The sequence below is a fragment of the Ixodes scapularis genome, unplaced genomic scaffold, assembly GCF_016920785.2.
Source record: "Ixodes scapularis isolate PalLabHiFi unplaced genomic scaffold, ASM1692078v2 PGA_scaffold13__105_contigs__length_92229423, whole genome shotgun sequence".
Classification (NCBI taxonomy): Eukaryota; Metazoa; Arthropoda; class Arachnida; order Ixodida; family Ixodidae; genus Ixodes; species Ixodes scapularis.
This window is the reverse complement of record NW_024609839.1, coordinates 65265760-65292551: the sequence shown is the minus strand read 5'-3', so window position 1 is coordinate 65292551 and position 26792 is coordinate 65265760. Positions and strand designations below refer to the sequence as shown.

The window sequence follows — 26792 nt, the reverse complement described above, 5'->3', positions numbered from 1 at the left end:
TGATGCTCTCATGCGTCTTTCACAACTTTAGTTCGTTTGGCGGTTAGATGCAACAAGCGCGCGCGTTTAAGAAACCGAACGCCAAGTAGCTGTATAACGCTTTCAGACATACCTGTTGAACCGAAGTTCTGTCACACCTGCCCCTCCATTCACGTTGTTCCGGGTGTATCCGAGACGAATTGCGGGTAGGTTCGCACAAGCCAGGAAGGCGAAACAGCACTTACAAGGGCCGAACTGTTCTGTTTGAACACCGACGCGCACAAGGCGAACACAAGAGCAAGAATTGACGGCACTTCCAAAGCTCGGGGCGGCGTCTGCTTTCAAAAAGCAGCCCTCCTCGCCGAACGCTCGTCTGCGTTCCCCTCTTGCGGTCGTCTGCTTCGCCGCTTTGCCGGAGCATTCGGGCGCGGCCTAAAAGGAGAAGCGGTACCGAAACGGAACCGAAACTTGGAAAAATCAGGAAAATAAGCTTGTTTCCGGAGAACTTTTCGTGAAAGCAAAGTTTAGACGTCCACCATGGGTGCATCTAGGTCTCCAAATGGCGTGAACAGACATCGTTTTTCAAAGACGGCAATCGTGTGAAAGCAAAATGATCCACCGTGGCCGGGGGAGAAAAATAAAATGGCGGCCAGACAGGTGAACTAAACAGACACAATAAAAAGAAAAAAAAGGGAGAGAAAGCGGCGCGGAATCTTTCGAGCACGCAACAGCAGCAGCACCTACCCTGTTGTGTTCCTACTCGTTTTGTCTTCTTTCTTTTTGTCGTTGTCTTTCGCTTCTGAAGCCAGGCGTGATCGCTGGACGAATGCTTGCGTGCGTGCCGGGTCCTGGTTTCACCGCTGCACGCGCCAAGGCGGGAGAAGTGGGAGAGGGAAAGTTTAGCAGGAGAATACTTTATTATTACAAGCTCTCATATCGTGGCTACAATCAACAAAGCTTCAACCAAAACTTTATTGACTGCGCCCCTGAACAGTATGGGGTATATATAACTACACATAAAAATAATGATAACAAAAGAAAACGTATATTGCAGGCCAGTTAAATCCAATCAACGTGATAATCAAAACTTTCCCGATAGCAAAGTTCAAAGTAATCTTCCTTAAACTTCAAACGTACAGAATAAAGTAAAAAGGCCAATGATGCGCGCAGCTTCTTAGAATGTCGTAGTTTATTATATATATCAACTAACCGCGGTAGATAATGTGACATCAGCTTTCACAAAGCTTAATTTCGAACTCTTTTGTTTTAACTACTTGACGCGCGAGGAGTGCTCTTCCCCTAACACATAGCTGCGCTGCGGCGAAGCGACATACGCAGAATTGCGTATGTCGCAGTTCTTCGGGCGTAGCTTCTAAGCGATGCTCCAGTGCGCGGTTGAGCCAGCGAACTCAACCAAACTAATTAACCCGCCCGAGACAACACCCCGAGCGGACCATGACGAATAAAAGGGAAATATTCCGAAACTTCAGAATACTGTGTCCATGTATACTCGAAAATACAATACATGGGTTGCACCGACGTCACATCGCATACTTTTGACCACCCTGCAAGAGGAGAGGGAAGCTCCTTTTGTAAGAATTTGGGTGACGGGTTAATCTTCTGGGAGGAGAATAGCGACGCCTGTGCAAATCCGGGAGGCACAAAAGGGTCCTGCTAAGAGGAGAGCTCCATCTTGCCCTCGTCCCTGGTGGTCATGGGAGCACTCTTTAGATGATGTCACGCGCAACCCATGTATAATAAAGTAGCGACGGATGAACTGTTAGTTCAGGCGTCGCTACGTTTTGATTTTGGAAACCTTTGATTTTGTAAAACGGGGCACGGGAGCGTCATCAGACTCCTCTGACTTTGGTCAGTCAAACACTCCCAATAAATCTAATAAACCCCCTTCAACGTTGACGTGAAAAGGCTGGGGGGTATGGGGCAGTTTTGGTAATTTTTTCTTTGTGTAGTTCAATGGGTAAATACAAACCAGTTTAATGGTCCTAAACGTAGCGTGGAAGACACTTCACATCAGCTGAACAGCCCTTTTGTCTCAACTCTTCTAAAAATGTATATATATATAAAAAAAAAAGAAATTGCAAGAACCAAAATGTGTTTTATTCTACCCTCCCCCCAGGGAGGAATGGGACACACGCAAGATTGCACTAAAACTGTACTAGTGAATATTATAAGCAGACGGTTCTTCACCAAACATGAAGCCCAATTTCAGTCGTCTTTTTTTCTTTGATTGTTTGTGGTTTTGAACTGGGGATTAAGAGTGCTGTAACATTTTGCACAAAAGAAATAATTGGTGGCCTCAATGCAATATAACTAAAATTAAATGATTCACCATTATTACAGGTTAACCTTAGTGTTGATGTACCAGTCAGAGCACCAATCTTCATAGAGGGAGGACTGAGACGCTGTCGCATTCTTCCCAAGCTGTGCTGCACACAGAAGTGGCCAATTGTGGCAACAGGTGAGATGTTAAGCTTAAAAAAGCGATAATTAAAAGCAACCTATGAACCCATCTTTTCGGTGTTAGTTTACTACAGCCAGTGGCCAAAGCATTCTGGTTTAAGTATCGAGCAAAACTAAAGTGTGCTAGTCACTTTTGAGTGCTGAAGCAGCAACCACCAACTCATGTACACCACGCCGAGCAGATACGCCATTACAGTTGAAAGTACAGCCACCACGGTGTCGTAAATCTAAGAGTTTAACTTTCTGGAATTATTCACTGAAGAAATCGTTGACTGTCCCACTCATCCCGCCGTCCCACTCCTACCCCCTCTCCTCTATGCACATTGGTGTCGTATTTTCCACCAATAAAAAATATTAAAACAACAAAAAAACTTTACCAGGGCTGCACATTGAAGGTAAGAGAATGGTTTATTTTACGTGATACTCTCTCCAATGGCCCATATGATAATTGAAAAAAAAAAAAAAAAGAAAATCGATTTGGGAAACATATTATATCCTCATTAACACTACTACAGTATAAGTGAATCACTCTTCTAGACACCTTGGTATGTGTGCACCCGTGCGTTATGTGAACGATTGTCGCCTCGTATACTATGTTACTGGTTAATTCGTACCATGTAGAAAAAAGATTTTACTTACAAACTAATATTGAATATATACCCTTCGCGAAAATCCCAAAGGGCCGTGCATAAGGTCCTATGAGCCACGCAACACTGAAGAGAGCAAGAAAGACAGCAGGATGTAGTCCGTAGTCTCACTTCTGTCGTCTGCTACTGCCAGTTTTGTACAGACTGCTTCCAGCATTCTTTTCAGCACCTCGGACCGCACTGCACAGCTTACAAGAGATCTATTCAACCCATAGTTTCAGAAAAAAAAAAAAAAAAAAGAATGATAGCAGTTTTTTTTTTCTGAAGGGCAAAATTGACAAGACAAGCCTCCAGATTAGAAAGAAACCCTTTAGTCTGAAAATATCCACCTCCCCTATTTTACATGGTTTTACGAGTGAGTTGTAATCTTCACGTCTCCATTTTTTCCTCCGAGACTGTGGCCTTGTGTTTCGCCACGGTTTTCTGAAATAGAGACAAAAACATTTCAAGCACTCACTGCTCAAGGACATCACCACCAAATGGAAGAAAGCTTTGCATTCATGCCCCTTAATATTTCTTTCACTTTTACAGAACATATTCATTTGCCCTCAAATACTGACCACAGGTTTGAGGCATGAGCACAAACTCATAAATTAACATAGATACCAATAAAACAAAGAGTACCTTCTTCTGTTACACAAATAGATATGTTTCCAAACTTTATTATATAACCTTATGCAACCTCCATTAAAGAAGCATGGAAAAAAATTTTAGGGCTCATTTTATTGCTTATGCGTATACCACGTCGCAGCAACACCTGAGCAACATCAGTCTCTCGTTTGTAAACGCAAGAAAAGTAATTTTAAGACAAATAAAACAATTTTCCACTTGCACTTGGTAATAGACCCTTTCCGAAATTCAGTGCCATCAGGTGGCTAAAATGGCAGTTTAACCTTTGAAGTACAAATGGCAGCAATAAATTTGTAGCCTGCAGTATTTTATCGGCCACCATCACTTTCGCAAGTCAACTGCAAATGAGAATATTCTCTTCACTGTACAGTTCTTTCTCGATCATCCATTTCAGTGTCGATGGCAACAAAGATGCAACCAGTCAGAATGAAGTGCCAACCCCAGATAGACGCCTTGATATAGTTCTATACATCAAGGGGCTTTCAAGTGGATTCCGGGCTCCTAACAGATTGAGTGGGCCCGAGTTATAGAAATGAACACTTACGCAGCTCTTACATTCGATTACTGCTTCGCAACATGCTAACGTCTCGAATGTATAAGCCTCATATTCTCAGATTAGGAGTATCTTCAACATGCTCCTTCATCAGTAAACAGAAGGCCACCATTACTACAGCACCTATGCCATTTTTGAGATGATAATGATGATAGTGATCAAAGTGTCCAGACTGGATTTTGGAAAGTGTCTATTGGAGGCTCGAAGCTTTGTTGGGGGATCGTGACATGTTTCTGCTCCTGCAGTGGCTCCACCCTCAGCAGTACACCATACTCGTATAGATACTCTAGCCGTGAGCGTAATGATGCTATTGCGCTGCTTTGCACGGTGCGCGAATGTTTTGGTTGGGCCGAGATGTTTCTTTGTTTATTCATCATGTTTACGTGGAGGATGCTGTGCTATTGCACGGCAGAGGGCTGCGGCAACAGCGCGCTGAACTGCGAGAAGCCAACCCATGGGTTTCGAAATGATGAGGAGTTCCGAAGCGTGAAGATCCGTCTCAAACATCCGTCGTCTCTCGGGCACCAGCGAAAACCAATTGCCTTTACAGTGACCATTTTCGCGATATCAACAATATTCGGTTGCTACCAGGGGTTGTGCCGACTACTTTTTTCCAAGAAAAGAAAAGCAGAAGAGCTCAGCGAACCGCACAAAAAGTGAAGCAAAGTGGTAAGTGAGAACGCTGTTAATAAAATACCTAATAGTGCATACCTCCAAGCCGGCCAATCAATATTAAATGCGAGGCATTTCTCTGTGACCCCGACCCCTTTCAGATTTTGTCGGGCAGACAGTCGGTTTGTCGGATGGCTCGTACGGTTCTAGCCCGAATCGCCTGTCCGTCACCATGTTCGAGAGTGACTAGCCGTCCTTGTTGACGTCTTCCGAGTCCCCTAGGTAATCAAAATCCTCGTCCTCCCGAGTTCATAGATCACGGCGGAACGCACCGCGGACTACAAAGGCCGAAATGAATACGAAAATGCGAGATTGTGCCGAGCAGCCTGACGTCACGATTGCAACGAAGTTCCCATGACGCATAGCAAGCCTTGATGGCCAATTTCGAAGCGCTTGCTAGAGTCAGACGCTTGAAACGAAAAATATAGCCGCCCGCCCAAAATACGAACGTGCGATTGTCAATTGCAGATATTATTGGTCATATTTCACCCATTAAGGAAAGGTTTCCGTACATTTTGATTTTCGTTTCAGTACCCCTTTAATTAACTAAGCTCAAAAGAAAGTGTGAATAACTTCAAAACACTCATTATAGTATTTCCTCTGGAAATATGCCAAGGGACAGTAGTCACGTAAATTATTTGGAGTTAAAATTGCCATGTGAGGTTGGTTTGTAATACAACCACATCTGAATTAAAAGTTTCCGCTTTTCATATTGCAAAATTACCCCTCCAAACGTCTGCAAATATTCGTGAGGTAAATTTAAATGCGGAACGTTTGAAGCCGGGAGGTCATTGTCTTTCAGTCTTAGAGAAGCGACTGGGATCAATATAACTCAAATAAACTGTATCTACCTTGCAACTTGTAAAAAAAAAAAAAAAAGACATTTTTTTTTTTTTAAAGTGAAGAATTCTAGGGTTTTAGTTTCCTGATAGAGAAGCTTAGTAGTTATAAATCAGCAGCCTCACTCTGAATTCTGATCTTCCACCTTTAAGGACAACTGGCAAAAATCTTGAGGGGCAGCAAATCGTTCCCTCTATACCTCTGCAAACAAGAAAGGGAAGGAACTCTATCTTTTTTTCTTACTAACCTCGGTGGGCAAGCCAGTCGATTCCTGGTAGGTCCTAATGACAAACACTTACCTCAAATACTTTCAGGATGTGTTCACTCATCTGGTGAAGGTCTTGTAGTCCTTTCTTTAGGGCCTCATCCGCCGTAATATCTGACAAATACATAGAAAGGTGAAACCTCACTGAACAGTGTATACAATTACAACAATGAAATCTTGGTAAGTCAACGAACCACAGATGGTGGCCCTATTACAGTACATTAAATGGAAAGAACAAGGAGGACGTGATAATCCTTTCCTGTTCTTATTTTTTCTAATTTAAGTATTCATAATTAGATCATGCTTGCTTTAACCAGTCCACTATTAGAGTGTTTCGAATATTGCATTTTAGGCTCGATATATGGACTCTCCTTCTTGAGTTATTATTTTTATGACAGAATTACTTGGTATATTTTCTTTGAACAGTTCAGCGCCGTACTGCATAACCTGCCACTCATCAAACCAGCCCCAATGTAACCTGTTTGTCGACATACGAATGCCCAAGTCTAAAATGTAGTGTGGAAACAAAAACAATGAACAACTTACCCCGTGTTTCAATCCGAAGATGAACTTTTCGCTCTGATGGATGTGGTATCGCGTAGCCACAGAACTTTACTTGAGGGCTGAAATTCAGGAAGATGTCTTCATTAAACTGTGCCTCCGAATTAGGAACTTCGATATATCCAAACAACAAACTTCGATACAACGAACTTCAATAACTCTAAATAACAAACTTCGATTTGGGTATCAGTCGCGAACTTACTTTTTCATTATCATGTAGCGAAGAGAATTCCCTAGGGTATGGTCCTGATCGTCGAGAAGATATGTCCGGCATTTTTCGTTGTCTTCAGGTGATTTTATCTGCGAGAAACAAACACGAAAAGCAAGCAATTTAAACAAAACAAACGCGAACATGTGAAGTCGAGGAACAGGCACATTTTGACGGGTTTAGAATCGCGTCAGTAATAAATTTAAAAAAAAGTACTATATATATGGTCATTCCATCTCAAACGTAACAAGGTGTGTGCTCGACAATCTCAGATCAATTCGAAAAACTTCTTTGGTGTTACTTTTATCCTGAATAGTCACTTGCCGAGCATTTTCGGAAAAATTTTTTTTTGCCAACATGAGCGCAACTTTATTTGGGCAGTTGCGTGTAAAAATCAGTAGCACAACAAAAATCACAAGAAATTAGGATCTCCTTAGATTTTCACCGTTTTTTGTTTCTTTGATTCTAGAATGGTTGGGCGATATTATATAGTTACTTCGACTACGTATATAAATGTTTTTTTTTTTTTTTTTTTATCATTTGCATAAAAGATACAAAAATTGGATGATTTACAATTTTTGGTAAAAAAACAGTGACACCATTTGGGCCATTCTAGAATTATTTACGCACAGTCGCCGACCTATACTACTGAAGAAAAAAATGTTTGATGACGAAACATTTTTCGGTGTGCCAATAAAAAAATATCAAATCTCTGCAAAAATGTGCTTTTAGCTCGTGTTCGGCCATCAATGGTGCCTTGAAGCAGTCCAAGGAAAAATATGATAGCACGCTTTACTGGCATTCAATTCTGCAAAATTAATGGGAGGAAACATTTTTTGAATTCGGTAAGTTGTAGTGCGTCTCAGTCGTTCTGCGCAACCTTTTCCTTGAATAACAAGCCGCCGCTCGCGCTGCTGAGCTGATCTACGTCCCAATGCGCATTTCGTCGGTGTTTTCGGCAAAAAGGGGTACCGGCGGCCTAACGTGTGTGATAACAGCGGACCTGACCTTGTGACTTGCCAATCATGTGATGGTGCTTTAACGAGGTGCCGTAAACAGGGAGATGGAGCGGTCTATGCTGCACCTTTCTTCAGGTGCTACCAAACTGTGCAAACTGACGGCAGTTTGGAGAGGTAATTCTGCCGTTTACCACGAGCTAAGGCGGCTTCGTTTGCGTACGCTGCTGTTATCGTTGAAGTCGTTTAAGACCCAAGTTTTAACCCAACAAAAATTTTTTTATTACTCTAAATCTACAACCCATGCTTCAAGAAACAGGGAGAAGAGTTATTGACTGATTATTATGCAATTAAATTGCAAGCGAGCTGGACAAGAATGACGAAAATAATCCCTGGAGAAGGGGCACAAGAGGTACAAAGAACAAACACAAATCTCCAAACACAGCCAGGTGACCGGTGTGCGACCGAAAAAATCTGCCTGGTCCGGTTGGTGTTAGACTGGTGGCAGCTGATAAAACCCGTTTGCTCCACTAACGTCTAACCTTTGGTTAGCTCAGTTGGTAGAGCGCTCCACCTGTAATGGAGAGGTCCCGGGTTCGATACCCGGACTAGGCGGATTTTTTCGGTAGCGCACCGGTCACCTAGCTGTGTTTGGAGATTTGTGTTTGTTCTTATAAAAAAAAAAAAAAAAAAAACACAAACTCGGGACGAAGGGTGACAAACATTTCTTTCAACTAGCAACAACATGAATGAGCTTAAAAGCACTCCCTGCAATCCAGGACAGTCATGGAAAAAGGCGAGAGAGGGTGTGCAGTGTATTATATAATACACTGCATACCGAACACGCACATATTTGCATGTTCGCCACGTAGAGCGAACACAACCTATGCGGAACGCAAATATTGTCTGCTACTTCTGTGGGGGTTGCGGTAACGTCAGAACGCCGATCTCTGATTGGCTCTGCTTGAAGGATAGTGGGGAGACCTCAAGGCAGCTAGCTTTGAGGTCTACCCACTATCCTTCAATCAGAGCTAATCAGAGCTCGGCGCCTTTCTGACGTCACCACAACCCCCGCAGGAGTAGCAGACGATACTTGCGCCCCGCATTGAGCCAAAAAACGGCGGATGTAACCGGAGACATCGGGAGGAAAGAACCTGGCAGCGGGCAACGGAGATGCACGGGGCGCGGCGCCTTTCGTTGAGTTCTCTTTCTGTCCGACGATCCCGTCACGTCTTCGACGTAGCGCTCTTTCCATCTAAACTTCCCTGGTTCCTGCCCAGCTTGTGATCTCCGCTCGCACCGTGTGGGTGCGTCGAGTTCCTCGTTCGCTTTCTCACGCAGCGCGGTATCAAGTGACATACCTGGCTCTTGTGTCTTGATGTTTGTTCTTTTTTCTTGATTTCAAACTCCGAGCTACAACATACGCCACAACCTGCGATTCTCCAAGCATGGATAAAGCGCCACGTTCCGTGGAAGGAAGTCGTTTTGCATCCTCAGATTCAGGAGAAGGTGAGTAGCAGAATTGCTTTTTTACTGCATCAAAAGCGATGCGATTTAGGACGACTCTGGAAAAGATGGTTTCTTTGGGTCTCAATCTTGCAAGCTGAAAACGCCATCCACTGCACTCGCCTTCAAATATTTCCGGGCTAATTTTTGGTAGAAAGGCGGGACTTAGTTGAAGCAGCATCGCATGATTGGCAAGTCACAAGGTCCGGTCCGCTGTTATCGCACGCGCGTTAGGCCGCCGGTACCCCTTTCTGCCCAAAACACCGACGAAATGCGCATTGGGACGTAGATCAGAGCTCGCACCCGTCCCACCCCAAGACAGCGCGAGCGGCGGCTTGCTATGCAGGGAAGCGGCTGCACGAAACTAAAACGCGCTACAAATTGCAAAAAAAAAAAAAAAAAAAAAAAAAAAAAAAAAGAGAATACTTTTAATACATTTTTAGGATTGAATGCCAATAAAGCGTGCTATCTTATGAGCTATGCCGTGTATTTTTCCTTGAAGAGCTTCAAGGGACCATTGATGGCCGAACATGAACTAAAAGCACGTTTCGCAAAGGTTTGACATATTTTTTTTTTTTTTTACTGGCACACTGCGAAATGTTTTGGTTTTATGTTTATACAGCCTTCATGTTGGTACGCCTCAACGGGTGACCGGTCTCTTAGCTGAAGATGAGAAATTTACAACCGCTGGGGTTTTTAACGTGCATCACGCATAGTGGTTACACGAACGCGTGCCGGGACGAAACTCATCCAGATCGAAACGGGCAGGGGCGGTGGGCGGTGGGGATGCATTGTGGGGTAAAAAATCTCCGTTTTGATTCCCAGTAGTAATTTAATTGAACGGATACTCACAAGTTTGAGAGGCCGGCCCATGTTTACGTTTAAAAGCGGTTATGTGACGGTCCCCGACGGTCCCCGGAAATCGAGGCCAGTATCATCATCAACAGCTTCACCAGATCTAATTACAGAATGAATTATTACAGTGAAAATATAACTAAATAAAATTCTTTTAAACAACAATTTTTAACGTTTTAAAAAATTTTACAAAAATATAATAACCATGAACCGCCATAATCGAATAATCTAAATATAAGCGACGTGTGTAGCGTCGTTATTTCCCACCAGGGAGTCCCCCAACAATTGTCTCTTTTTTGTTCAAGATGGACGCCGCCGAGTTGGAGAAATACACTCTGCACGTGGAAAAAGCTGTGAGTTTATTGACGTTCGCAATTAACAGGCACGAGTTTCACTGTAAATCGTGCTGCACTAACTTCCCTATCAAACTACGCCATAACACGAATGCCGCCATCCGTTTTGTATGCCGTCAACAACTTCGCCGGCTGTGTCAGCGTAGGCAGACCGCTATCAAAGCAGTATTTGCGGTGACGTATTCTTGTTTGTTTTTGTTTTGTTTGCCTACGCGATCAAGTTGATCAAATTATAGCAGCGGCCAGCTGAAAACTATGGGAGCGCTGTAACCTAATTGAACGCAGATTACGGCAGTGTCACTCACGTCGCCGTTTACGTTCTCGTGCGTTTCTCAGGAGGCCGAAGCTCAAGCCCTCGCGCTCGAGCTGAAGAAGTTGCAAGAAAATAGCGGACCCCCCGAGAACTTCGCTCCTCCGCCCGAACTGGTGGCTTTGCAAACGGAAAATGCCAAGCTCAAATACAGGCTGGAAATCCTCAAGCGGGTAAGCACTGAAGAACCGGACTGCTGTTATTAAAAGCCGGTTCCATCTCTTACTACTACTGCTGCGACCACTAAACTGCTACTATTACTACTGCTTCTAAACTAGAAAGGAGAAATGTCGAAGGGCAGAGATCTCCCTGTGCTTTTCTGTCTCCGCCTTTAACTTTTTCCTCTCCTTGTTAAGTTGTATGCCATTCAACTACTCAACATAGCTCACTTGTTTCTACAATGACTATTACTGTAGTTACCGTTACTCCTACCTCTAATATGATTACTATTACTACTGGTGCTCGTGCTACTGCATGTACCACTACTATTGCCATTAGCACTACAAGATCTTCTGCCAAAGTAACCATTGAGAAGCTTTTCTGCTTCACATAAATGAATCGCACATTGTAAGCAATCAAACTTTATGCGAAGGTCTGATCGGGGATTCCAGAATATAGAAAGTTTCAGCCGAATATGCTGTTTGATTTTATTATTAGAAGCAATCTTTTTAAAGATTTTTTAATAGAAGGGCAGCGTCCATATCCCATCAGTAGCAGCAGACTATAGATTTTCTAGTTAACATCCATCATATACCTTGTACTTTTCACTACTGCTTGCCAGCCCTCACCTTGCACCCTCACCGTCTCATATAAAAAAAAAAAAAAGGATAGTGAAAGCAAATAAAAATGACTGCTGCTACCGTGCAAGGTCGTGCCCATGATTAATTAGCCGATTGATTCATGTTTTGCTCAATCATCTCATGGAGCAAGGTAGAAGTTATCATTCGCTTCAATTACAACATGCACCCTGTTGTCCGGGACACCCGCGCTAATGGTTGCAACCATAATAACTAGCTCCACTGTATCCCTTTCAAAAGTGCGCTCTCGGTCGGAAGCTGGGGAATCCCTGCACAAAGTGGCTACAAGAGATGCTGCCAAGGTTGAATTACAAAAACATTACTAATTTCACATCATCACCATCTTATGTACACATGCATGTTCTGTGGTGTCGGTTATTCCACCATCGATCGGGGGTTCAGTCCTTCAAAGAATCGCCGCGCGACTTCTGAAAGGGGCATATAATTATTCTGGCGTCCCCTCAATGTTTTGAGGTGCATCGCCGACGTCTACAACTGCAAACAGATGGCATAACTGCGTGCGACCGCTGGCGCTCTTGCAGAGCGTCGAGGAGGAAGAGTCCAAGAGCAAGAGGTTCATGGAAAGTCCGAGGGATGTCCTGCTGAAGTTGTTCCGGCAGGCGGTCCGCGCCGCCTTTCCCGATGTCGAGGACCCTCTTGTTCCCGTCCTGCCGAGCAGCAACGAGAAGTTCGGCGACTACCAGTGCAACGCGGCCATGCCCCTCTCTCAGGTAGCGGAGAAAAAATTGTTTGAAATCACAAGCATGACACCGTGTCTGTGCCCCAAACCACGGTCTTGGGCTCGAGATGTCGGATCTCCGCCAGCTTTTCTGCACTCTCGGTGTCTTCCTGAACTTGTCTGTGCAGACGGCACATAGGTCTTGGATTGTGCCACATTTCGTGCATCGAAGCGCGGCTTCTGAACGAGCCGTATTTCAGGCGTTTGGCTACTTTCGGTTCGAACGCTGTTCGGGCAGTCGGGAACAAAGTTTAAAAAACTGACTCTTTTTTTTTTGTCATAGGACTGGAGTTTTATGAACACTTCCACACATCTTTCCCATCCCTTAAAAAAAAGAAAAAAAGAACAGAACTTTTAGGGTGCCTTGTTTCTATGGTGAAGCTGAAGTGTACAAAATGTAAAGTGGAATTTTTTTTTTAATGCTTGTTGCTTTCACGTTTTGTTAATTCGGGGACAAAGTTCGTGAACACATGCATTTTTGTCATCATTACGTAGAACTTGCGTTGCGGACAATTTCAGGGGTGGGCGGAGATGTCCGTATTATTGAGGCATCCACTGTACATATTTTTCTCTTCTTTTATTGTACAATCCCAAGCTTTGGCAGAGAGTGCTCCCCGCTGAATTTAGTGGAAAAACTTAATTGCCGCATAATTCTATGACGATTCGGGTTTTTCCGCCCAATTTAGCGGGGAAACTGTGTGTTTTGCTTTTGCGTCACACTTCCTTCTTTTGTGATTCTTTGGCCCTGTACATATCCCGCACAGAAACATCCAATCAAACTTAGAGCGATGGCAACATTTAGTCATTCGTCGCCAGCTCAACTTCTCTACCAACCATAGGCGCTGAAGAAGGCTGGCAAGCCGATGTCGCCCGTGGAGGTTGCAAAGCGCATCGTGGCTGAAGTCCCGGCCAACGATGTTGTGGCCGAGATGTCCCTGGCCGGCCCGGGGTTCATCAACGTCACCCTGAGTGGCAGCTACGTGGCGGCGTCTGCCCGCCGCATCTTGACGGACGGGGTACTGCCCCCTCCGCAGGCTGGCCCCAAGAAGCGGGTCATCGTCGACCTGTCCTCGCCCAACATCGCCAAGGAGATGCACGTGGGGCACCTCAGGTGTGTCCGTCGTTTGACCGCACGTCGCTGCTCCGGTGCGGTGCCTTGGACTATGCGAAGCGCAAGTTTGCCCGCTTCCTTTGCAAGGGTTGCGGCGACGTTGGAACACCGAGCTCCAACCTGCTCCGATTGAAAGATAGTGGGTAGATTTCGAAGCAAGCTACCACGAGGGCTACCTCCTATCCTTCGGTCCGAGCCAATCTGAGCTCGGCATTCCGACGTCACCGCAAACCCCGCTAAAGAAGTGGACGTACTTGCGCTCTGCATGGTCGCCGACAAAGTGAGAGCAGCACAGAGGAGCTTTGGTTGTCCCGCCCCCAACGTGAGCTTCATACCTTCGTCAGTGCGTTAGCGTCTTGTGCGCCTTGAGCGTCAACATGCAGCCAAAGCATGGCGGATGGTGTGGAGCATGGGCTGGAGGCTGGATATCCGAAAGACGTACACTGCCGTTCTCGCTCCGTCGGCGATGGCAGTGTTTTTGGCGCTTCGTACTTCCCATGCTTCGGAGCATCGCCGACGCTGCTGCGTAATGTCCCGTTGCACATGTCTAGTTTCCTCCGGCTCCTCGGGATTGGTCTGTGTCGTGTGCTAAACATCCACAGAGTGGAATGGCTCATGATTTTTCCTCAAATACACAACTGATTCAGTTTCCCTTTAATATTTCCTCAGGTCGACCATCATCGGGGAAAGCCTGTCGAGGCTGCTGGAGTTTGTAGGCCACGACGTGCTGCGACTGAACCACGTCGGCGACTGGGGCACCCAATTCGGGATGCTCATCGCTCACCTGAAGGACCGTTTCCCGGACTACCTGGTCCACTCCCCGCCCATCGGAGACCTGCAGGCCTTCTACAAGGTGCTGCCCGTCTCTGTGCTTCGCTGTCAAACCTCGAAAGAGACGCCTAAGCAGATTCCGCTAAAGGCCCTCGGAAAAATACTTTATTTTAGAAGGCATGCAGACCTTGTATGAGGTGCCATTTGGCAGAAAGCCTGCAGCCCTTTAAGGAGATGCCAGATCGAATTGTGTCAAAAGCCTTGGCAAGGTGACACATTGGAGAAGGCATGTACATTTTCAACGAGGTGCCATACTGTTGAAATCCTTCGGGCCTTTAAGGACATGCCAAGTTGAATTCCGACGAAGGCCTTCTATAATGCACCACATTGCAGAAGGCAGGTGCTGCCCATCTCTGTGCTTTGCTGTCAAACCTCGAAAGAGACACCTAAGCAGATTCCGCTAAAGACCCTCGGCAAAATACTTTTTTGTAAAAGTCACGCAGACCTTGTATAAGGTGCCATCTGGCAGAAAGCCTGCAGGCCTTCAAGGAGATGCCAGATTGAATTGTGTCAAAAGTCTTTACATGGTGACACATTGAAGAAGACAGGCCGACCTTCAACATCCGTGCCATATTGTTGAAGTCCTTCGGGCCTTTAAGGACATGCCAAGGTGAATTCCGACAAAGGCCTCGTATAATGCACTGCATTGCAGAAGGCATGCTTGATATCAGGTGCCATATTGGAGAAGACCTGCAGGCCTTGAAGGAGACACCAAGGCAAATTTTGAAGTGCTGTCCTAACATAATGGGTAGGGAGGTATCTCGGCCAATATTGGACAAGTTCCGATTTCAATGGACGGTTCCTTATCTCCCGCAAATTGGCTGAATAGTTGAGGAATCGAGCTTGTCGGATACGCCGAGTGGGAGAGAAGGGAAGCAAAATCGTGCACAGGTTCATTTCTCGGGCTTGCTGCGTCAAGTGCGATCGGTGTCATGCCCTCTCTTTCTCTCGGATTGTCGGCGGAGGTTTCGGTTTCTATGTTCTGGGTTCAGTGAACGAACGATTCTTCGTAGACTAAGGAACGTCTCGAGTGGCACGTGGAATGTTGAGAAAAGTAAAGAAATGCCGTTCTTAAACGCCGTTTTCGTATTATTTCCGGAGCCCTTTTACGGTTGCGTCGGGACAAGTGCCGAACATAATTAAATTTCACATGTGCCTTTTTTTTTTTCCTTTTCTTTTTTTGTGCATCAGGAGTCTAAAGTGCGCTTCGACTCGGACGAAGAGTTCAAGAAGCGTGCCTACGCCTGCGTGGTGAAGCTGCAGTCCCACGACCCGGACATGATGTCTGCTTGGAAGCTCATCTGCGATGTTTCTAGGCAAGGTGTGGGCCTTTACGTTCTTCATCCCGGCGGCTATAACGGGCCTCGACAGTTTCCTTACGGGGCACCAGGGCAGACTGCTCGCCTTTCCAAAAGATCTATAGTCCGTTGCAACCCAAGAACGAAGGGCGAGGGTAAGACGGGCCGGGGAGGAGGAAGCAGACGGAATGCTAAAGAGAGAAGGAGGTTTCCCCCTCTCTTCTCCAGCGTTCCGCCTGCTTCCTCCTCCCCGGCCCGTCTTACCCTCGCCCTTCGTTCTTAGGTTGCAACGGACTATAGTAATATTGGGCCAGAGCCCTCATATGGCATTGCTTACTGTGTGCCTGTCAACTTGGAGTGTGTGAAACGCAAAAAAGAGGGACCAAAAAGCGCTTGCGACCGTTGCGTGGTGGCGCCAGCTGGGACTCGGTATCGGTCGTGCTGCAAAGGCCACTCGCCTACCAACAGCTTGTTGCAGAGTGTTAATGAACAACGATGCAGTGTGATGCAAAAATGATTTTGGTGTCGTCCATACATACATCTCGAGGAAGCCAGAAACACCGAACCAGACGACCAAGTGTTCTTGCTGCGCCTGTCCTTAGTTGGTTCAGTAAACATTGGCTAATGCCACCAGCTCATACTGCATGCTGTTGAGAGAAACATCAGGTGCATGTCCACAATGAGCAGCCTGGTGCAGCCTTTATGGGGGGTGCTCGGCACACATGTAGATCAAAACATATGCGTTTGACAAGTTTGGTTGGTTCCCTCACCTTTGCCACCGAGTCAGCTCTCTTTGTGGCAGATTCTGTTACTACAGACACTTGGGTAGAGTGAACCCTCTCACCAGGTTCACAGGCGGTCTCCCCGTCCATTGCAATATATGGGGAGTATTCACTGGCGGCCATAGCTGTGTGCGTGACTGCCGAGCACATGCTGGCTGCGAGCTTTTCTTTTGCAACACGCATTCCACACCATCAAGATTGCCGGTCTTAGCAGCCTATTAATGTGGGCTCATTTTGAGCATGTGCTCTAAACATCGCCCTCAAATATGGCGTCCAGTGAATACCCCCTATAGATACTAGACGAGAAGTTCTCAAACTTTTGCATCTTGCAGAACCCAGTCTGGCTCGACTGAAAGCCGAGGAATCCCTACCGATCTCGGCAATGATGCAATTATACGGTGCAGAAGTTTACAAACCTTGTAAATGATAAGGCACAGACTGGAGAGACTTTGTCTTGTAGCTATGCATCAAAGGACGACTCAGATCAGCTATAGTAGTTGCTCGAACTGGGAAAAGGCCTCACTTAGCAGCAGGGACAGTCGGGGAAATCTGGGAGCTTGGGGAGCACATGAGAGAACTCTCGGAAGCCTCTGGGTCCCTAGGAATCCAGTTTGAGAGCCTATGCACTAGACTTCTGTCCACTGGATGGTGGCATCTTTCAGTCGTCACATTTTGCACGGATGGCAGACAGGACAAAACGGGCACAGTGTGACCAGTGGCGGCTGTTTCCTTTTGACTCGTTGCAGAGTTTCAGAAGCTCTACGAGCGGCTGGACGTCAGTTTGATCGAGAGGGGAGAGTCTTTCTACCAGGACATGATGACCGAAGTCGTGAAGGACCTCGACGAACGGGGTATGGCTGCGGGGAAACGAGGGCTTTCAAAAAGTTTTTCTTCTTACTCTGCTTTCTGGTGCTTGGTTCGAGACCTTGCTAACTGCCTGCTCTTTCATTGGTGTGCTTTGCTTCCTGCCGCAAAATGAAACGGAAAATAATATAGATTGCCTGGGCAATAGAAACTGACTCATGCCTTTGACTCCACTATATATATATTCAGTTCAATTCATTTGTTTGATTAGCGGGAAGGCGTGTTTCCATGTTACTGAAAAAGCAGGGGGACCCATAGCCAGTTGGCTAGTTTGGGTCCGATAAGGCATCTGTGGCGTGGAGTGAGCGACACAGGTAAATAATTTGCCGCTGAAAAGGAGAAATGCACCCAACTGCAAATAATAAGTCGGTGAATAGGTTGAGAAGTTGAAAAATCAAAAAAGAAAAAAAAAAGGTTGCACTTTTTTTATGTTTGACATCTTTTTTGTTGTGAGCTTTCTTCTTTTAACTTGGAGCAAGGATGCGAGTGAGCTGGACTGAGAGAGCCAGACAAAAATCAGTCCACTTCCAGCTGGATTATGGAACTGGAAATGAGGCAGTCCAGAGCTGGATTCCAGCTGGGTCCAGCTGGGATCCAGCTGGACTGCCTCATTTCCAGTTCCATAATCCAGCTGGAAGTGGACTGATTTTCGCCTGGGAGACATTTCATTCCTGCAGAGTGGGTACGAAATGCACTAGGCGACAGAAATTGCAGAAAAATTTGTATTAAAAATCCATAACATCGTAAAAAAAAAAAAAAAAATCAGCGCTGCGGATTTGTGGTGACAGAGAGATTCCCCCTCCGTTCGCACGTTCCGGGGTTCCAGCGTTTACCTTTCAGCATCGTTCCGACGTCCTGCGAGTCTCAAGGCCCGCTCGCGCACTTCCACTTGCTTAGGAAAGGGTTCTCGTGATCTATAATTAACTATAATTAATGAACCGTGATTAACTAGAGCGAAGGTTTTGTAGTATTTGCAAGACCAAATGACATGCTATCTATAAGAAATGGTCCTTTATAACATTGTGAAAAGTAATTTTTGAAATAACAAGAATAAAGTGACAAAAAAAAAAAAAGGCAAATACACGGAAATTTGCAGTATTCCACAGCTACCTCCTAGATTACACCAGTGTGCTCTCCCTGCAAGAGATGATAATAGATTTTGACTCACTCTGTTTCAAGCAGTAGCAAGTGCGCAAACCAAATTTTAGAGGTTGTCTGCGGTAAACGTCGACCGCCCGGTCACCGCGCCTCCGCAGGTTTCCTGGAGGAGGACGACGGGCGCAAGGTGATGTTTGGGCCGGGCCAGCCCGTCCCGCTCACGGTGGTGAAGAGCGACGGGGGCTTCACCTACGACACGTCCGACATGGCCACCATCAGGCACCGAGTGCAGCAGGAGAGGGCGGACTGGATCGTCTACGTCACCGACGCCGGTCAGGTGAGAGCCAATGGGCGCCTGTGAACTCCCGTTTTAGAGGAGCACTAGCAGGGGTAACCATCGGACGTCGAGCAAGGCTTACATACTACTACTAAATACATACTAGCCCACTTTGAATGAACCAACATCGATACTATGGCGCCTCGAACGCATCCCCCAGTGGTATTAGGTTACTGTGTCGAACTCGTTCGAACGCGAAAGCCAAACGCCGGACGCTGGCGATCAAACATGTTCAACGAACGCAGAGGAGATCCGAACAGAGCTCGGCGTTTTGACATCCCCGTGCGGTCTCGTCTCCTCCTCCTCCCTCAGTTTCTTGGCAAATCATGGTTTAGAAAACCCCCCTTCGTTTTTGCAGGCTCAGCACTTCAACACGATCTTCGCCTGTGCCAAGAAAGCGGGCTACGTCGACACCTCCAAAGTTCGTCTGGATCACTGCGTCTTCGGAGTGGTTCTCGGCGAAGACAAGTGAGGGCGCCGCCGTGCGGCTGTCGTTAAGGGGTTCTCGTCGATCGCGTGCGTGGTGCGAGAGTACCATGCGGTTGACGGGCATGCCCCTGTAGATTATTCAATAGTCTCGTTTTTGTAGATTGTGAGACGTCCCTTCGGAGAGTCGATGTAGCCGCCGACGGCTTAAGAAACGTGGGCTGTGGCTAATAATGTTCTCGCTTTGCGGTTCATTCTTCGCTATTTTCCCGGGCTAATACTGCACTCTCATTGGCTGCGAGTGTTTTTTAGGTACCCAGGATTTGCCACGTCGTGCGTTTCTAAAGGTGTCGGAGACCAAGTGTGGAAAAACGTTGCAGATGCGTAGACAGGCACTAAACTTGTACAACCCGCAACTGGGAGAGTGCAGATTGTCACGTAACTGCACCAGCACGGCTTGACCCGATACAGAAAACTCTCCTCCAGTGAAGAGGCCACTACTATACTCCGTTTCACAATAACTTGGTGAACTATGGAAGCTAGCGCCCTGCGACCCAATAAGATCGCCAGAGCGAGGCACGTGACTCGACGTCATGGGAGCATTTGTGTCACTATGCCAAAGGCGAGGCGCGGGGGAACTGGCTGTCGTCTGCTAACCAAAAGTCGTTTGCTCCGAAACCAACCAACTCTGGATGAACGTCCATCGCAGCAACATTTCTGTCCGCCAGAATAGCGAAGATTTCGGGAATAGTTTGTGAGACAGCCATACACTCAATATAGCCACGAATCTGTGACGGGTGCTAATGCCAGGGCACAGTGCGATGTTTTGAGCGGAAACGGCCGACTACACGGTTGCAATCGTCAGCAATTGCTAACAGCCACGGTGCTACAATGTGAAAAAAATTGGGACTGGAAACGGATGCGACGTCACTTTTTTGGTTTAAATATAATTGAAACTCGTAAATTTGTGAATATTTATTCTTTGCTCCTCTTATCTTCTGGTTAGATATTGAAGCACGCGAGTTCAATTGCCTTTAAAAGAAAAAGAAGCCTAGAATTACTTTTTGTTGCGGACAGCACTGTTGTTGCGACAGTAACGAGGCCCCCGCGGCCTTGACCATGGAGTGTCACGACGTGCTTCGCTGCGGCGCTCTTATTGGTTCGCAGGGGGCCGCAGCCTCCACAGTTCGCCAAGTTATTGTGAAACGGAGTACGGTGCAATCGACTTATAACGATGCCACTTAGAACGATATACCGCTTGTAACGATCAGTTTATAGAGTTTCTAGACTAGAAACAATCAATAATAAGTTATAACGATTGCATTTTCGGGTTTTCTCATTTTCGCTTTATGTGGATTGCACCGTCGAAATTGCGGGTCTCGCAATTTTGACTAGCAATCTACGACGGCTGCCCCACCAACCGACCAATAGACCGACCTCACTAAGTGTTGGGCGCATGCGTGACGCCGCCATAACTTTAGTTCCCAGGAGGCAGAGGAGGTGCGCGAGAGGGTTCGAGTGACGTCTTGTGCTGTACACGCACAGTGCTCCAGCGAGGTTGCCGCACTTGCCGAAAAACTAAAGTTCCCTCGATGCAATGCGGCAGCGGTGGCATGCCAAACTGGTTGGTGAGATCGGTCTGTTGCGTTCGGCGACGTTCCAGCCTTTTCGACGTTCTGAGTTGTCTCGGCTCTTCGAAACGCGGTCGAATTTTTGGTCTCTGAATTGAGCGCGAATGGGACGTCAGAGTCTCTGTTTCATAGTAAATGTTTCAGTTGCATGCAAACGGCTGGCATTTGAAGTTTCATCTCTGGTTGCAGGAAAAAGTTCAAGACTCGGTCTGGCGACACCGTAAAGCTGACCGACCTGCTGGATGAAGGACTGCGACGGAGCTTGCAGAAGCTGCACGAAAAGGAGCGCGAGAAGGTGCAGCAGTCTTCTCTTTTTTATTTCGATTTGATTGACTTTGTATGTTTGTAATACTTTTGCTGCTTTGTTAAGAAAAAGAACGCTGGAAATATATGAGCTTACAGGCGTTTCTGGCAACCACAAGTTGAGCAGTTAAGGCAGCACCAATGTGCCTCGATTCCAGCAAACATAGACTGAAGCTTGACAGGTAGGACACAGCAAGTTTAATTCAGATAGCTATGCAGCTTTTCTTAAATCGAAAACTGGTTCTACTTTTGTGCCTGCTATGCTGACACTGGGGCAACATTTTGCCTAAATATTCTAGAAATACTTTGCTCCAAGCAAGTTTATGAGCACCATACACAGTGCCGTCGAAACGGGGGAAAGGGAAGGTGCCCCCCCTCCCTCTTTGATATTTCAAAAATTAAACGTACCATATTTTATGCACTATTGGCGACGTGCGCAAACTACAGGGGGCGCTTCTCTAGCTATCATCACTATCATCATCGTTTGTGACGTCACGGGTAGGACAGACTGGAACAGACCGCGCACATCTCGGATTTGTCGGCTCGCTTCATGCGCTGTTTGGGTAACGCGCGGCAAAGCCTGTTTCATGCATTGTGTTTGTTTGGTGAAGTGATATTTGTAGTAGGGCATTTTACCAAAGTTTGGAACCGTGGCATGCATAGTCGTGCTAGCAAACACTTTTGGCACTGAGGTGTCGAAGCACTGGGATTGTAGTGTGCTGCTCTCTACCTTAGTACAATAAGCTGGATGATGAAAATAGAACATCCAGCTTCCACTTTTACCACGGCAAATAAGGTGTATTTACCTCACTACAACACCTACCGCGGCAAATAGGGTGTGTTCTTTTTTATAATTCGGACAAAATAAAACTGAGAAAGGAATGTCTTGTCAAATTGAAAATAGGAAAGCGAAATTTGGGAACCACTCTCATGGGTAGTAAACATTTCAGTGAAAGCGATTCCGTGTATCCTGTTGGCTCCAATGTGTTTTGTGAGTGCTAATCTCTTATTAGTTCCAAGTTGATTCCTTTCCGAGTTTTGTAAACCAGTAAGCAAACGTTTCCTCAAAATAACTGGCAGGAGGAAGCGGTGGCTGGCTTCCGGAGTCGTTTCAATTAAATCCCTACGTATTCGCCCGGTCGACGCGAAACGTGCGAGACCCCCTCGCAATCGAAGTCTTAAACCTAGCAACTCAGTGGCACTTCAGCTTCCCAAAAAATGAGGTATACCATACACGTGCTATGAACTACTACTGTTTGTATGTTTAATTTTGCACACGCAAGCAAGCATAATGCGTGATGTGCTTCTCAGGGAGCAATTTTAAATTTGTTAACAATTCTTAGTAAAAATTGGATAGAACAAATTAACCAATTGCTTGAATTTTCGGGGCCATGTCCGACAATTCAAGAATTTATGAAAATTTCTGCTTTTCTTTCAAACAGAAGTTGCAATGTGACAAACTTCTAGGCCACATATTATGCGGGAAAAGCTAAGCGTCAGTTGCTGACGAGCATTTGCAGCAACTGTCGAGTCACATTTGGACAGAAGCGTTGGTATCGGCAAGCTCAATGTAGCTAACACAAGTGTGCAGGCGTTTCGCAACATAACTGTGTGTGCATGCACAAATAAGAAGAAAGCATGTAATTTACTCTAGTGAATGCAAATCCCTTTTCTACAGCAGCCCCCACAGATAAAAATAACAAACAAACAAACAAGGATCGGAGAGGTTGTGAATAGCCCTGAGGCACACCACGCAAGCTATAATGTGAAGCTCCAGGCTTGTTTTCAAACATTTTAAAGTTTTTAATATAAAAAGCAACTTCGAGGCACTGTTATTCATTAGAAAGATCATACACATTTCCTTTATAAACAGCGTTTTTAATCGGCATAGATGAGTACTAACATAGCCACTTTGTGCTTTGACATAGTGCGTCGTCTGCTCGCATCCTACCAGCTCCATCACAGGAGCGTGCCCACGATGTTGCGCCACTAAAACATCTCGTCGCCAATAGCCTCGGGCAAATTAGGGGCCAAAAATAAAAGTTTTTGCTTAGATAGCCCGCACTTAGTGCCTAGTCCGAACATAAAAATGGTCACACACTGCACAGCTTGACAGATGCCTGCTCTGCTAGCTCACAAAGAAGCTTGCATCATACATAAATCAACATTGATATATTCCGTTATTCATAAAATCCTTCACATTCTGTCACAGTGAACAATCTAGAAAAAGCAAATCCTTGTATAGTCCGCACCTGTAGATAGTCTGCATCAAGTAAAATTTAAACTCTGAAACACATCTGTGGACCACAGTTGGGAAAATATGGTAAACAATACGAGAGAGGGGGTGGACAATCGCTCTCGCCCCGCCCCCACCACCATTGGCCCCCCATGTCTCGAATAGTTATGCTTCTGACCATACACAGCCCAACTCACTCTCAGCTGTGTTCGCTGGTTTCCGAAGCGACTTAAAGGCGGACACAAACTTCTTTTGGAAGCTTGGATGTGTGTGTGCAAGTTACATGGACTCCTCTAGCCGTACGAGGAGAGTGAGGGTGAATGCACGCCGATCCTACCTTTGGTTGTAGCGGGTACTTTACCGACGCGAATGTAACTCCACTTTGCTCAGAACAAGCCACAAGCCACCTCATTCCCTAGTTTTCTTTCCACAAACTGCTATGATCATACTTACTTCGTTCACCCAATAGGCTGAGTGGACAGTGGAAGCTACGCACGTCTATCTTTTGCCACATGATCACGCTCCCACCCACGTGCAGAGTAGGGTCAGGTGATGAAAGGGAGACGCTTGATTGGCCTGGCGAATGCGTAGCTTTCACTGCACTGTTAGCTTAGGGGTGAACAGAGTGTAGTTATTCCCCAACATGGCATGGGAAAGCACACTTGCAATGTGTGCATTCGATTCGAGTGAACACGAAGAGACAAGAGTGCTGCAACACACTTCTTTTTATTCCTCTAAAGGTACTAACGCCCGAAGAGCTCAAGAGGGCACAGGAGGCCGTAGCGTATGGATGCATCAAGTATGCCGACCTCTCGCACAACCGGGTGCACGAGTATGTCTTCTCTTTCGACAGGGTGAGTGGCAGATTGGTTGCAGAATTTGACGTGGATTCGCTAATTTGTTCGTTTTGCTTTATCTGCCTCCGTATCAGTCCTCCAGGCTTAGTGGCACATGCCGCTTTTTTTCTTTCCCAGATGTTGGATGACAGGGGAAACACCGCTGCCTACCTGCTGTACGCCCTCACCAGAATTAGGTACGGTGGTGTCTGTAGGACGTTTTGTGTGTGGCTTGGTTGCACGAAGCCAACGTTTTGTCATTGTCGTTTAATGACACCAGCGTAAGGAAAGGTTGTCGAAAAGGTGTATGCAAAGTGCATACTGGTAGCGTTTGGCTACCGGCCGCACTAAACAAACGTTTCGTCGTCGCTAATCGACAAACCCGCTCGCGCTTTTGTATCGAGTACTCATTGCACTTGACATTCGGTTTAGACGAGATCAGAAGCTAACTTTGGACAGTCCTGGCAGCCGTTCGCACGCGACTTGTTTCGAGATGAGTTCCGAACAAACTGGCTTTGTGGTGCGAGGCACCGCCCAACTTGAGGGGTTAATGCCACCATGCATCCCTCCAGCCTTCGACAAGCAGTTCCAGTTTGCGCATTTTGACTACAGGTCCATCGCACGCAATGTCGGCATGTCGGTCGACGCATTGAAGGACGAGGATGTTCCTGTGGAGCATCCAAAGGAACGCAAGCTGGCCAAAACTCTGCTCCGTTTCCCGGAGGTGATCTCGACGATGCTAGAGGAGCTGCACGTGCACCCACTGTGCGACTACCTCTTCGAACTGTCCCAGACGTTCTCCGAATTCTACGACAACTGCTACTGCATCGAGAAAGACAAAGCAACCGGTGAGGAGGGGGCTTCCACGTGACGGTTGCCACTTAAATTCAGTGGACCCCTCGTGTTCACTGGTACCGAGCCACTGGAACCCAAATTTGATTACGGTGCTGACCCTTGGTGGTCAGCTTGTTTGTAGTTTACTGGTTAGTTGGCAGTACATAGACTGTTTTGTGGTGGGAGTAAGGAAATGTTCACTTTGCAGACACAAGCGAGATTTTATGAATTTTTTTTTCCCCAGCAACGGTGGCGCTACGATTGTATGTAGTTCGGTTCTGAAGTATGAGTTGGATCCTGTTCTCCAAACATAGCAGGCTCCTATAGCAGTTTCCCAAACAGGAGTTGTTCTATAGTAACTGACTAAAATGAAACTGACCAGGTGTGTTTTTGGAACGCTAGCGTCCAGCATGTGCTCCATGCCTTGCAACCTGCCTTGGCTGCGCACACGTGCTGTACGAGACGCTGATGCGTTGGCGAAGGTAAGCTCACGCCAGAGGCGTGACAATTGAAGCTCTTCCCTGCTGTTCCCACCTTGTCAGTTATTAATTTGTAAGTTAATAAACAAACCCTTTTTTTTTTTTTTTTGTGGGCCTGAAAGAGATGTTTTGTTTGTTACTGTCTTTTCAGGCCAAGTGGTAAAAGTCAACAAGGGCCGGCTGTTGCTCTGCGAAGCGACCGCCGCCGTCATGACCAAGGGATTCCACATCCTGGGAATCAAGACCGTGGAGAGGATGTGAGGTCGCCGCGATTAAAGTACCGTCTTTAAATTATTACGAAAGAATGAGGTCTTTGTTATGTCACGCCACGGTGGTGGCACTTCAGGTGCATTTCTGGTCTGATGGTTAGGGCGGAAGTTGCATTGGCCAAAACCTGCCTTCTCGTCCAAGCACCGCGACTGAAGCTGCACCAAAAAAGCCAGGAATAATGTCAAAATAGTTTTCTTGTGTTTTGTGCCCGACCGATTCGTCTGAGAACATGGATAGGTGTCGTGAAAAGGCAAAACCAGACACCGTCGAACCACGCTTGCTTGTACGGGAAGTAGTTTTTTTAGTTATATTCACGGAGATTTGGGATTGTAATATTTATTTCTTGTGTTCGAACATGAACTCGGGTCTTCACGTTCAAACAACCGTCTGATCGTTTAAACTGTTGTGTGCTCTTTCAAACTTGTCTGATTGTTCAATCGACACGGGCCTGTAGACCACACAGTGACGTGGTAATTGCGATAAGAAGTGCGGGCCTCACAAGATTTTTCATTTGAAGGTCGTTTGGTGCAAGTAGGCTCGGCGCAGATACAAGTGGATGCTGATCATTCTTAGCGGTAGCCATCACCGACTTGTCGTGCCCGATTCATACGGTCTGATCCTGCTTGCGGTTTTCAGTATCGACGTCAAGCATCGCTGCTGCCGTCAATGCCTCTTTTGCAGCCCGAGCGACGTCGCGACTGAAAATTGCACGTCTCATTTCGTGCAGAAGTCTTGGGCCGTAACAAGCCTCATTCATTTCGCTGAGGCCACTAAAGTAGTCTGACATAGCTAGAAAGACACGGGAACTCGCACCGACATCATTGAATTCCCACGGTTCGTTGACAGGAGACTGTGTGCTCCTCGCCCACACCCTGTTGCACATGCGCAACGCCGGTGGCGTCTGCAAGGGGTGCTGCGGTTTGTCTGTAAACATGAGTTGGTGTATACTGGAGCGTGGACACTAAAGGCACATGAGTTGGTGTGTACTGGCACCATCTATCGGTGGCGTTGAAACGCTTTTGGTCTATATACACATTTCCCAATTTTTTACAAACCATTATTTCGTCATGGGCTCGGGATAATTGTACCAAAGTTACGAGCAAC

The 26792-nt window shown here is 46.4% G+C and overlaps 3 protein-coding genes across 3 annotated transcripts in view; 1 reads left to right on the top strand and 2 right to left on the bottom strand.

Moving 5' to 3' along the window:
- LOC8026336 overlaps positions 1 to 212 on the bottom strand; it is a 73528-nt gene extending 73316 nt beyond the window's left edge. Inside the window, exon 1 of the mRNA XM_042289931.1 lies at positions 113 to 212. The gene's annotated coding sequence lies outside the window, so the exon portion shown is untranslated. The remainder of the gene's footprint in view (positions 1 to 112) is intronic.
- A 3190-nt stretch (positions 213 to 3402) lies between these two features.
- On the bottom strand, positions 3403 to 10258 carry LOC8026338 (DNA-directed RNA polymerases I and III subunit RPAC2). Its single transcript, XM_040500033.2, has 5 exons — positions 10151 to 10258; positions 6831 to 6928; positions 6614 to 6690; positions 6102 to 6181; positions 3403 to 3530 (listed from the first exon to the last, which is right to left on the bottom strand). The coding sequence occupies exons 1-5, from the start codon at positions 10169 to 10171 to the stop codon at positions 3477 to 3479; spliced, it is 330 nt and encodes a 109-aa protein (XP_040355967.2). The 5' UTR covers positions 10172 to 10258; the 3' UTR covers positions 3403 to 3476.
- A 178-nt stretch (positions 10259 to 10436) lies between these two features.
- On the top strand, positions 10437 to 25715 carry LOC8026339 (arginine--tRNA ligase, cytoplasmic). The gene is made up of 14 exons (XM_002403262.5): positions 10437 to 10506; positions 10843 to 10989; positions 12156 to 12344; positions 13192 to 13463; positions 14133 to 14316; positions 15486 to 15615; positions 17121 to 17225; positions 18495 to 18673; positions 19032 to 19141; positions 20920 to 21025; positions 24010 to 24123; positions 24244 to 24302; positions 24718 to 24953; positions 25570 to 25715. Exons 1-14 carry the CDS (start codon positions 10459 to 10461, stop codon positions 25677 to 25679), a joined length of 1989 nt encoding a protein of 662 aa, XP_002403306.4. The 5' UTR covers positions 10437 to 10458; the 3' UTR covers positions 25680 to 25715.
- The last annotated feature ends 1077 nt before the right edge of the window (positions 25716 to 26792 follow it).